At 39.1% G+C, this 11,750-nt stretch overlaps 1 protein-coding gene across 1 annotated transcript; it reads right to left on the bottom strand.

The window, feature by feature from the left end:
• Nucleotides 1-428: 428 nt before the first annotated feature.
• LOC139123992 (uncharacterized) lies at nt 429-10,429 on the bottom strand. The gene is made up of 4 exons (XM_070690125.1): nt 10,095-10,429; nt 5,720-6,100; nt 5,154-5,183; nt 429-1,441 (listed from the first exon to the last, which is right to left on the bottom strand). Exons 1-4 carry the CDS (start codon nt 10,156-10,158, stop codon nt 1,347-1,349), a joined length of 570 nt encoding a protein of 189 aa, XP_070546226.1. The 5' UTR covers nt 10,159-10,429; the 3' UTR covers nt 429-1,346.
• Nucleotides 10,430-11,750: the final 1,321 nt, after the last annotated feature.

The raw sequence follows: 11,750 nt of genomic DNA, 5'->3' as shown, positions 1-11,750 counted from the left end.
GACAGAAATTCGGGCCTTCAAATTTTATCAATTTTCTTCTGACCTACCACTTGTGGGGGCTCATTTTGAAGCTCTTGGCGAAAGAAAAGTTTTCACCGTCTTAGTTTTTCGAAAATCGAAAATTTTATTTTTCCCATAGAGTTAACACAGGGATGGCGGCCATTTTGAATTTCAAATATCGAGAAATTGCAAGTTATTTGTCTCTTTAGTACCAAAGTTTGCACGGTGACCCCTGATTTTTATTCTCGCTTTGGTAAGAGTGTGGTTGAAAGTTTCACTGAGGAAAGCTTGAGCAAAAGTTTAAGTATTTCACTTTCGAGGTGCTTATTACCTTAATCGGGCAAAGGATGTTATTAAACTCACCTTGTATGGCTGGGCTCTTGCAAGTTTTACGATGAATTTAAATAAAAAAGGCACTGACTCTCAATACTGTGATTTCAGGTTTTTATTTATTAAGTTGAGAATTGCATTACAAAAAGATGTGTTATTTTACAGTTAAATGGATTAAGTCGCCGTATAAAGCCATTTGATAAGCCCCCGGGGGTATTCTTAATCCACGAAATACATAACTGGTACTCTAGCAAGCTGGAAATCTGCTTATAGCACTGCATGCTGGGTACTCATTACGTTGTCTTGGAAATCATGTGAGTCAAAGAGTGATTGCGAGGCAATATTTTACTTTCACAAAGAACGACAAATACAGCTGTTTATTATGATTTGCACATTACTTCAGTGGCTTCAAGATGAAATCGTTTAATCATCGTCGTGCACTATCCCAGGCGACTTATCTTCGAAGTATGAATGGTGATATTTGAATTTACAATAAATGCAACGCATCAGTTAAAGGGACATAAGCTGTAACTTGTGGCAAGTTTTTCAGTATTCTGCTTCTGTATATCAACTACCGTGTCTGACCCTAATCCGTTTGTCATGCTGAAATTTCGAGTATTCTTTTTATCAACACAGCTTGTATATGTGTATTGTTTATTGTTTACGAATGAATTCTAGTCCGGACTTGAATACAATTTTCAACAATAACAATGGAGATTATACTCATATAGGTTGTATCGATATGCCAAATACTTTGCATTAATTACAGTTTAGGGACTCAATGCAGAAAGTGTCGGGAAACCACAAAACAATGTTCTGAAAAATAGCCAAAAGATACAGCTTATGGAGCTTTAAATTAAAGAGTGACATTTTAAGGATGTATCTATCCTTCTCTTAACTAAACGTTGGATAGGTTGTTGAAAGAAAAATATCTAAAATCAGCCACGACCAAATTTAACATCTGGTACAAACATCTCACTTATGTTCGGCTGGTGTCACACATGCGACTTCGACTGTTACGCTTGATCAGTGACGTACTTGAACAGTGTGAAGGCAGTTGCCATGGCCACAAATATCCCAACTGACGATGGAGTGTCGCTGCCACCACAAGCTGTGGAGAACAAAATACACAAAATACGAGATAAGGTAGTACGCACCTTGAAAATATACAATATTTCAACTTTTGCTAAACCTTGAAAACTAAAACTATTCGCTTTCGGAACAAAATGGCCGCCATCCCCGTGTTAGCTTTATGGGGAAATATAAAATTCCTGATTTTAACAAAACTAATCCGGCGAAAACTGTATTAACTCCCTAAGCTTCAAAATGGGCTCCAACAAGTGGCAGACAACAATAATAATGTAAAAGTTTGACAGTCCGAATTGTCTGTCCCCGAGACGCATTCTACCTTAAGCAGAATGATGTAAAGAAAGAAAACAATGTAAATGAGGGGAATATACAATCAAAAGTTGCAGCTAATGGAACAATAAATTTGCCAATATCGTTATCTCCTAGGTCATCTCTCTCTCAACTTGACGGACAATTTTAAGAGGGAAGGTCATTTAACGGGAAATTTAAAATCTTTTCATAAAGGAAAGTATCTTGATAGAAGCATTGTGCCTGAAACTGTTCGATCGAAGTTTCCGATATCAAGAAATTCTTTATTGTATTAATTAGACTATTGCAAGAGAGTCTCTTCTGCACACATAGATAGACACAGACACTGAAAGATAGACAGACAGACACACAGACAGACAGACCAATGAGGGAGCACACAATATATACACACATTTGAACAATGATAACTTAGGGACTGGTCAGTTTCTTCAGCCTGGGGGCGTGGATTAATGGGGGGTCACCCTGTTTTTGACTTTGGTGATGGGGGGGGTCACCTTGTTTTTGAAATGCCCAATAGGGGGGTCAGTGTGTTTTTGAATTTTGACACAGGCTCATCATTGGCCTAAAATGCTAGTGTCAGCCACAAATTTCATTATTCAGTTGTATTTTTCGGCGCGCCCTTCGGGCGCGTAACTTTAATAATCAGTCATATTTTTCAGCACACCCAACTTTAACATATCAAGCATACATACATTAGAGCCAGTGTTGTCCTTAGAAGCCGGGTGCCGGGTAAATAACCCGGCTGTTTTGCATTTTTTCCCGGCTACTTTTAACGTATTAAATTAGATTGTTTTTATAGACCTATTAATTTCGGTATTGCACTGCCAGCTGTTAGACGGCACACGTACGATTAGCAGTTTCGCGACCCCTTTCCCCGCATGGAACTGCACAAACACAAAACAGTTTCTAAATACCCATTTGTGGCTTTTTTAGCCCGATCTTTTATTTGTCAAATAGTGTGATTGGCTGATGGACGCGCCTACGGTGTTGCCTTTGTTACGAGCAGTGTAATTGGTTTGATTAGTATGAAGGTCATCTTAGGTCATTTTTAACCGTGCCGTCAAAAAGAAATGTGACGTCAGCCACTGGCACCTTGCCGATGAAATATTTTTTCCCGAAGAAAGTCCGTTCGAAAGGTATACTTGATTCCAACAATACATTTAGTTTATGTATGAAAAACTTCAATTTCGCTGAATTTGTGAGAGAAAAGCGCCGAAAAGATATGATTTTGATCGACGGTTCGAAGTTCATGAGACTGGCAAGCTAGTTTTCCGCTGCCGCGCTGGCTGCCAAAGTCACTACGAGTATGATCTTCTCAACAAATCAAGTTATTCTCAGAGCAATACCGACGCATTTTCTAGATTAGTTTTTAACAAAATGAGCTGGAACTGATTTTTTTTAGAACCAACTGTTTATTTGAATGGGTATTTTATTTCCATCGATTATTTTTACGTACTAGAATCCACGGTCACAGGCATGTGTGTTGCCGACCGTTGCCGATCGGCGCATCATCGTCACGGCTTCACCGTAGCGCTGATCCCCCGTTGTTTAAGACAACAGGACAATACGTCGTGGATTCCGGCATGGGTTCAATTTCTCTGCGCTTCTCGATGTTCTGTATGTTGGGTTGCCCGATAGTGTCCTTCGATGGACCCTCTGAATCATTTTTTTTCACGGACTCGTGGAGCAAATTCGAAAGAAATGGTGTTGTTTCCTTCCGGACACCATACTGCGTATCTGCTTTGATCAAATTTGGGGACAGCGAGACGCGATGATCGTGCACGGTTGGCATTTATTAGTAATTTGTTGCAACATTTCTGTCAATCACTCACTTTGTGTCATAAGTTTCAGAAACTATATGTGGTAGGCCTAATGAAGAATGGGAAATGAGCAATGAAATGAGCAGACTGCAGGTGATTTAAGATTAAATGTTAAATCTTCACTGCAAATAAAACCATAAGTTTGTCATAAATAATACAAAAACAAAACAAAATCATGTTTGTTTGTTTTGTGAACCACGTCCAAGACACACAAAAAAAGTACTGTTTCAGTCTCAGCTAAATGTCACCTCAGATGCCACCAGAGAACACCATTTCCACTCCAAAATTTCATTTTTCGCCTTGCGAGAGGGGGGACACCCCTCTCGCGCTCTCCCCCCCTTTGTTCGCTACGCTCACTCGCTGATCGGTCGCTTCGCTCCCTTGTAGTCTCCACCCGTCTACTTTCTTAAATTACCCGGCTACCTTTAAATATAAGGACAACACTGCAGAGATATCTGTATGTTCAATATTTTTCAGCGTGCTCTTCAAGCTCATTACTTTAATCTATATCAGACATTTTTCAGCATGCCGTTCAGGTGCATGACTTTAATATACAAGGCATATATATCAGAGATATCAGGATGTTTCATATTTTTCGGCGCGCCCTTCGGGCGCCAACTTGAATAAATCAGAGATATCTTAATGTTTGCTAAGTGAAAGTGTACCATTATGAAATCTGCATTTCACATGAAAAGGATGACAAATTTCTGATACTTTTCTGTTCTCTCTATGAGAATTCAGTATGAGAAAGCAATATGCACAAATATTTCACAATATACATTTGATACAGTGACTTATTTTAGAGATAGAAAAATGACAAGATATCTTTCCTTCTCATTGATGCAATTATTTTCCTTTGTGTCACAGGTTTTCTGTAGAAGATGCTTTTTTATGAACAAAATAACAGTTAAAAAGGCAGTTTTTGTCATTATTAGCTGTGCTTTTATGGTTTCAATGTTACAAGAAAAGGTCCTCTCAGACACTGTACACATCAGATTTGGCTAAAAAGGCTCTCTATGGCTCCTCAGGAGATTTAATTGGATGGTTGGCAAGTCTTAACACCCATCAAAGTTTTTGATTCACTGCTTTTTCCTCTTTGATATTAATGATTGACATCCATTTCTGTACAACAGTTCAGGACATCTGGTTAAGCATAGAAAGTGTGAAATACATTCAAAGCTCATTCAAAATAAAGCTCATTCAAAATGTACTGTATTTAAACTTTAAGATTGACACTTTGAAATTCCTATCTTACAACTGACATGTCAACAATTTCATTAAAACATAGAATGACTATTTAAAATATAAATATATGTAAAATGTAAAATGTAAAATATATATATATATATATATATATATATATATATATATATATATATATATACATAAATATATATATATATATAATTTTTTGTCCACCTTTTGCTTTACCTATGTCGCGCGCCGGGGGGGGGGTCACCTTGTTTTCGAAATTTGGAATAGGGGGGTCACCCTGTTTTCAAAATTTGGCATAGGGGGGGGTCAGCCACTTTTAGACGTCGGCAAAAATAATCCACCCCCCCCCCCAGGCCGAAGAAACTGACCAGTCCCTTAGGTACAACTTACCTTGCTTATTCGGATCTTCAGTGGCATCGCCTGAAAAAATAGTAAATAGTGGAAACTGATGACGGAGGTTGTTGAGTAGAGAAAATTTCGATATAGAACAGCAAATATGTATGTATGTATGTATGTATGTATGTATGTATGTATGTATGTATGTATGTATGTGTTGTTCTTTGCTTGATATGCATTTCAAATCATTATCAGTCTGAGAAACCATGCACAGTCTGCCCTATGGACTTTACAACTCTGCATTTACCTAGAATTGGAACATGTCTAAACCTTTACCAAACGTAGAACGAAAATTTGACGATCAAATGTAAACATTATCACCGGAATTGCTGACAGAGTCTTTCTCATCACTTTCTTGTTCAAGATTTTTTTTTATTCTATACAAATAAGACTTAAAAATATTTACAAGTTCATGTTCACAGGCTAAAAAAGTGCCGAGAAGACGGCAAGCGATTGTGATCTATATTTCGCGTTTGATGGTGGACGACATTACACAGAACAGAACACGGTTTTGTGAAAAGCGAGTCGTGACAGGATGATTTTGCGAAACAAGTACTTACAATCTTTCATTTCTGTGATATCAATACAGGTGGGTATATCCTCCGGTGTTATACAGATAACTGTGTACAGATGGCAGTTGTCCAAGTCAGGTTTCACTGAGGCGGTAAAGTTGGTGAGGGTCAGCCCGTCAGCCCCTGTTGGCACGGTGAATGGATAGGAGGAGGGTCCAAGGGGTGTCGTGAACGGCGAGATGAGTACGTTCTGACCGAACGAAGAATCGTTGGTGAATACACAATTTGTGCGAGTGAGTTGCTCCGCGTTGACTTGGTCGGTAATGACGACAAAGGAGAATGTAAATGTGGTGTAATAATGAGCGCTGAATGTCAAAGAATCAAGACTTATGATGACGAACGAGTCTTCTTTAATCGTCAATTCTGCATCTGAAAAAAACCCATAAAAACTTCGAAAATTAAAAAAACAAAACAAAACCAACCTCCCAAAACAGACAAAATCAGCCTGGCGTTGCAGGATTTGGTCTATGGGACCGTGTACCGGCACATTCCTCGATAGCTCTGCATGGCAGGGCTGTGGGAGGCCGTATAACGCTGCTGGTAACACACAGCCCTGCCATGCAGAGCTAATTCCTCGAGGGATAAGTAGAAATCAATGTTACAACGGCATCCACTGGGATAAGAGCTACTCGGATAAATCATGGATGTACAAAAACCCCTGTTCATCCCAATTCCTATGAACGGATCCACAACCACCATTGCATGATAACAGTTGGGGTTAGGCCAAACCCGGGGGCCACACCATACACAGTCAGTGAGGCTACCCACAATTCTCCATGATCTGTACACATGGAGATCACTCACTGAACTGAAGCAAATTTCTTCTGTACACAGAACAACTCGGTCCATATTTCAAATTCTGGCAACATAGTTCTGATAATCATAATTTTCTGATTCACTGTGAATAATGAGAAGATCAACCCTTTTCCGCAGAGGAGATAGCAATTTTGTTGACATAGATTTTGACAGCCATACACATGTTTTCAAGGAAACTAAGGGAATAAGTTTCATCTGTGTTGGAAAAAGAGAGGGTATTGATTTTTTTAATGTTCGTAACAAAGGAAATTTGCATGTCTGACAGGTGGTATGATAAGACCATCTTAGTTGCTGATAACTTTACCTTGAGAGTTGTGCAATTTTTAGCACCTCCAAATATCGACTTCTCATTCAATTTACTCATGAATAATTGAATAATTTGAATAAAATGAATAATTTTGGAGCATAGTTTTAACAAATAATCCTTAACTTGAATTGTAAATTAAAAATTGTTAAGAAACTGATAAAATTGAAAAAGCCTTTAGCAAACAATGATCTGAGTGAACAAATCAACGGGAATTGTGGGTAGTCTCACTTACTGTGCCATAGTTGTGAAAGCGGTGACGCCCTCATGAGCACCTGTGGTTTCTGTCCAGTTTTGACTGGTAACTTCCCGACAAACAACCCGCCACGTTTTAATGGACTACCGTCAATGATTATTTGCTGTCACAGTTCAAGACCTACGCGGACATTCGAGAAACGTGCCCCGAGGCAAAGAGTCATTAATCATGACTGTGGGCCTCAGTTATTGAACAACGTAGCCATTCTCTGTCCCCCCCTACCCCGGCGATCACGAATAAGCTGGCAGCACTACAAGACTTGAACCACATACAGCATTAGCTCTGCATGGCAGGGCTGTGTGTTACCGGCGTTATGGCCTCGACGCCGTATGACGCCGGTAACACACAGCCTTACTGCGAAAACGAGCCCTGCACTCCTTGACATGTTCTTTTGGGAGTTTGTTCTTTTGCCACTCCAATGACCAAGCTACCGAGTGGCAAAGGCTACGGATTCGCAGCGACACACAGCCCTGCCATGCAGAGCTAATGCTGTATATAAAAGGTAGAATGCGCCTCGGGGACAGACATTCGGAGTCTAATTCTTTTACAATACCTTTACAATACTTTTCTGGTCTACGACTTGTTGGGGTTCACCCTAAAAGCTCTTGGTTAACTGAAGATTTTACCTGCTCGTACTTTTGAAAATAGAAAAGTTAATTTTTCATCACATGCACGTACGTACACATCGTCTTGGATGGCGGCAATTTTGAAATTCAAGTGTTGGTAGATATTGGTTACTTTTTTTCTCTATTTTCCACGGTGACCTTGATTTTTAGTTTTGATTCAAAAGAAAATGATTTAAAAACACGATTGGAAGTAATTTGCGATAACTAGAGACTGAAGTAATGTCGTTTTAAACTGCAAACGTAAGCTCGTCTGCTTTTCTTTTTCAGTTACACGTTTGGTTTTTTTATGAGTAATTTGTAATATTTCAACATTCAGCTATAGGGCACCTTTATCATTTTTGAGACTGGAAATATAAAGATCCTATTATCCCAAATTAGTTCCAATTGTGTTTAAAAATTCCTTACAGAAAGTTTCATGATCAGAATAAATTAACTCTTTCAATGTCGAAGAACTATGTTAGGATATTTTACGCCTCAGATCCGAGACAGACTGTCGGTCGGTCTCTCAAGCATACGGAAACCAGGGTCACTTTTGATTTATGATCAGAGAAACAAATCATCTAAAATTTACCGATACTTCAAATTCATAATGGCTTCTATTGCAGAACGGTTAAAATGTGAATTTTTGTGAAACCTTAAGGGGGACGGTGAAAGTTTTTGGTTCTCCACAAGCTTTTATATGAATCCATAGATTCGCCAGACAACTAAAGTATTAATACCTTAAAACTGCTTGTGTTTTCACTTGCAATTATGTGCGTTTTGGCGAACGATGCTAGAATTACTAACAATATTACTAATTTTCTCGTCAAGATATGAAGTATTGTGGCGATGGCGCTGTTCAAATTGCAGAATTTCACATATTGTCGTGTACCAACCATTGTTCAGCGAAATTTAAAGTAGGATGTTTAAAGTAGGGTTTTTGTTTTTCTAGTACCGTATCTTATAGGGTGACCACTGACTCCTGTTCTTGATTTCGAAATTACTATATAACAATTTAAGGTTATCTTACGGAAAGTTCGAGTCTTTCAATTTTGAGGCGCGAACTACCTCAGAGACAGTCGGAGACATTTAAAATTATATCACACTCAAAACCCCCAGCACCATTTGGATTTTAATGACTATACACCTAAATTGGGTTTTTGCAACCTAGAAGACCAAAAGACATTTAGCACCAAAAAGGCATTTGTTACTTAAGGTAGTATGCGCCTCGAAAGTGAAAGACTTAAACTTTTGCTCAGACTTTCCTTCATGAAACTTTCAGCCATTCTCTTACCAAAGTCGAGAATAAAATCGGGGTTCACCGCGCAAATTTTGGTACTAGAGAAACAAATAACCCAAGAGTTACAGAAATTCAAAATTCAAAATGGCCGCCATTCCTGTGTTAACTCTACGCAGAAAAAAAATTAAATTTTCGATTTTCGAAAAACTATGCCGATGAAAAGTTTTCTTACACTAAGAGCTTTAAAATGAACCCCCACAAGGGGTAGATCAGAAAAGAATTGTAAAAGTTAGAGACTCATATCACGTTCTACCTTAAGTAGGTCTAATTTCATGTACAATTGACTGAGTAGCATGCCATTCTCCGTCTTTTCAGTCGAAAGGGACTCAGATATACACAAAAAGTGATATCGTTCAATAGAGTAGTCTATGGCTAAAAAGCTGATTACCTTTTTGTTTAATTCTTGCTTGGCACCCCTACCCGAACGTCTCCCCTCGCAACTGGCAAAACATTTTTTTTCTCCAATTAGTATATCGGTTGACATGCCAACGCGCGCTCGCTGCTAGTACGGGCGCAGCCTGCGGGCCGCGGTGACGGGTTTCAAATACTATACCCGGGAGTTTTCAGACTGGATATAATTATAAAACAAGATAAATATCTTGTTTTTTTTTTGTAACGATATAAAAGTAAATTCTGTTCTTGCAAATGTTGCATTGCATAGACAACAGTTATACGCACCTCGGGGACAGACATTCGGACTCTCAAACTTTTACAGTTCTCTTCTGATATACCACATGTGGGGGTTCATTTTAAAGCTCTTTGTGAAAGAAACTTTTCACTGGCTTAGTTTTTCGAAATTCGAAAATTTTTATTTTTCTCCCATAGAGTTAACACAGGGATGGCCGCCATTTTGAATTTCAAATATCGGTAACGGTGACCCCCTATTTTATTCTTGATTTTGAAAGAGAATGATTGGAAGATTCCTTGAGGAAAATTAGAGCAAAAGTTTAAGTCTTTCACTTTTGAGGTGCATACTGCCTTAAACACATATTTTGAAATTAGCGTTACCCTCCGGTATTCCGGGCATTCGAAGTTTTGGAATTGCATTGTGTCACTGAACGTAAATACACATTTCTACTTACTGACATTGGTCCAGGCGATGGAAATCACAGTCATTAAGGCGAAAATTCTGTCAGTTGTCTTCATGTCGCCAGGAACAGGATTGAACACCACTCCAGTAAACCGATGAAAGATAAATCTTGTATTCCAAATATGGTATGCCAACGAAATGTCTGTCGGACCTGGCTATTAACGAAACAAGTTTCGTACAACCCCAAGTACACGTTCAACTCAGCGAATAACAACTTTTTTTGTCCGAGAGACAGAATTTGGAGTGTGGGTTGACGGAGTGCGTTCGGTCGAAGTCCCTTCGTGTAAGTGCCGTTCGTGATTGAGAGTGTAACAATTGGGTTTTGTTGACTGGCAACCATGTGTTGTTCATACTAAATAGCACTGCAGTTCACTTAGCTTCTGACATCATCGAACGCGCTCAGAATATTTTGGAAAACACAAGAGTATAGGGTTTAACCATTTGATCCCCGGGGGTAACAATAGGACATGTGTCTTTGAAGCATTTTTCTACTAGTTCATGTTTTTTACCTCCATATAGCAATATTTTGTCGATTTGCATTTTGATCTTACAACAACCAGTTTCATTTTATTGTCGACCTATATACTGGAGTAGAACATTGAATTCATACATCGGTAGAAAGGACTTCTTTTGTCTCGTCATTTGACTGTTATTGATCGCCAGAGGTCTAGATTTCAGCCAGCGCTTCCAGCTCTGCAAAACTCAAGTCAGCTGACGAAAGCCTCACAGTTGATAGGGAAATTTCACTGAAAATAGTCAACCACGTAGCAGCGTCCAGAGCCATCCGTCGACAATGTTCGCATTGTCTTTCCAAAATACACACTGTGTACCAGCTTTTCCGCGGTACGTGCAGAGTAACAAGGTTATGGTACATCATATAACATGTTCAAAACATCCTCTATCAAGGTAGGATGCACCTCGGGGACAGATATTCGGACTCTTAAACCTTTACAATATTCCTTTGGCCTACCACTTGTGGGAGCTCATTTTGAAGCTTATGTGGTAAATAAAGTCGGTTTGGAAACTTTGAAAATCGGGAATTTTATTTTCTCCGATTGAGATAACACAGGGATAGCGGCCATTTTGGATTTCAAATGTTGGTAAATATCGGGTTATTCGTTTCACTAGTATTAAAACTTGCACAGAGAACTCCAAGTTTTTTCTTGATATATACTAGAATGATTGATATTGTTTAGCTAAAGTTCAAATCTTTCATTTTCAAGGCGTAGAATACCTTAAAGCACCACGTATACATTCCTCTTTGAGAGTTCTCAGACTAAGTTTTATCTCTTTCGAGGCGCATAATGCCTTAACTGCTCATGAATCGAAGGTAATTATTGTTACAAACACGGTCCCCACGGACCGTGTTCAAGTGCAAGTTCAAGTGCATGGTTTAACCGTCACGAAACTGCGGTTGTAAAGCATTTGTAAAATAAAACATTTAGTTGCTCTTTTCATAACTAGAGCATGACGACACCAGCACTTTCCTCGCTACCACACTTCATTCATAATGACCCTCGGAAATTGGAGATGTCGACTTTTCATCAGTAGCACTGAAGCGTGTCTGGCGTGTTTTGCAATAATTTGAAAGCTATTGCCGCCCGAACGGTTGGTCCGGCTCTGGGCGGACTTAAACCTCCGGAACAAG

The sequence above is a fragment of the Ptychodera flava genome (genome assembly GCF_041260155.1).
Source record: "Ptychodera flava strain L36383 chromosome 23 unlocalized genomic scaffold, AS_Pfla_20210202 Scaffold_23__1_contigs__length_28996876_pilon, whole genome shotgun sequence".
Lineage (NCBI taxonomy): Eukaryota > Metazoa > Hemichordata > Enteropneusta > Ptychoderidae > Ptychodera > Ptychodera flava.
Note: the sequence above shows the minus strand (reverse complement) of the source record. Positions and strands in the feature narration are given on the sequence as shown.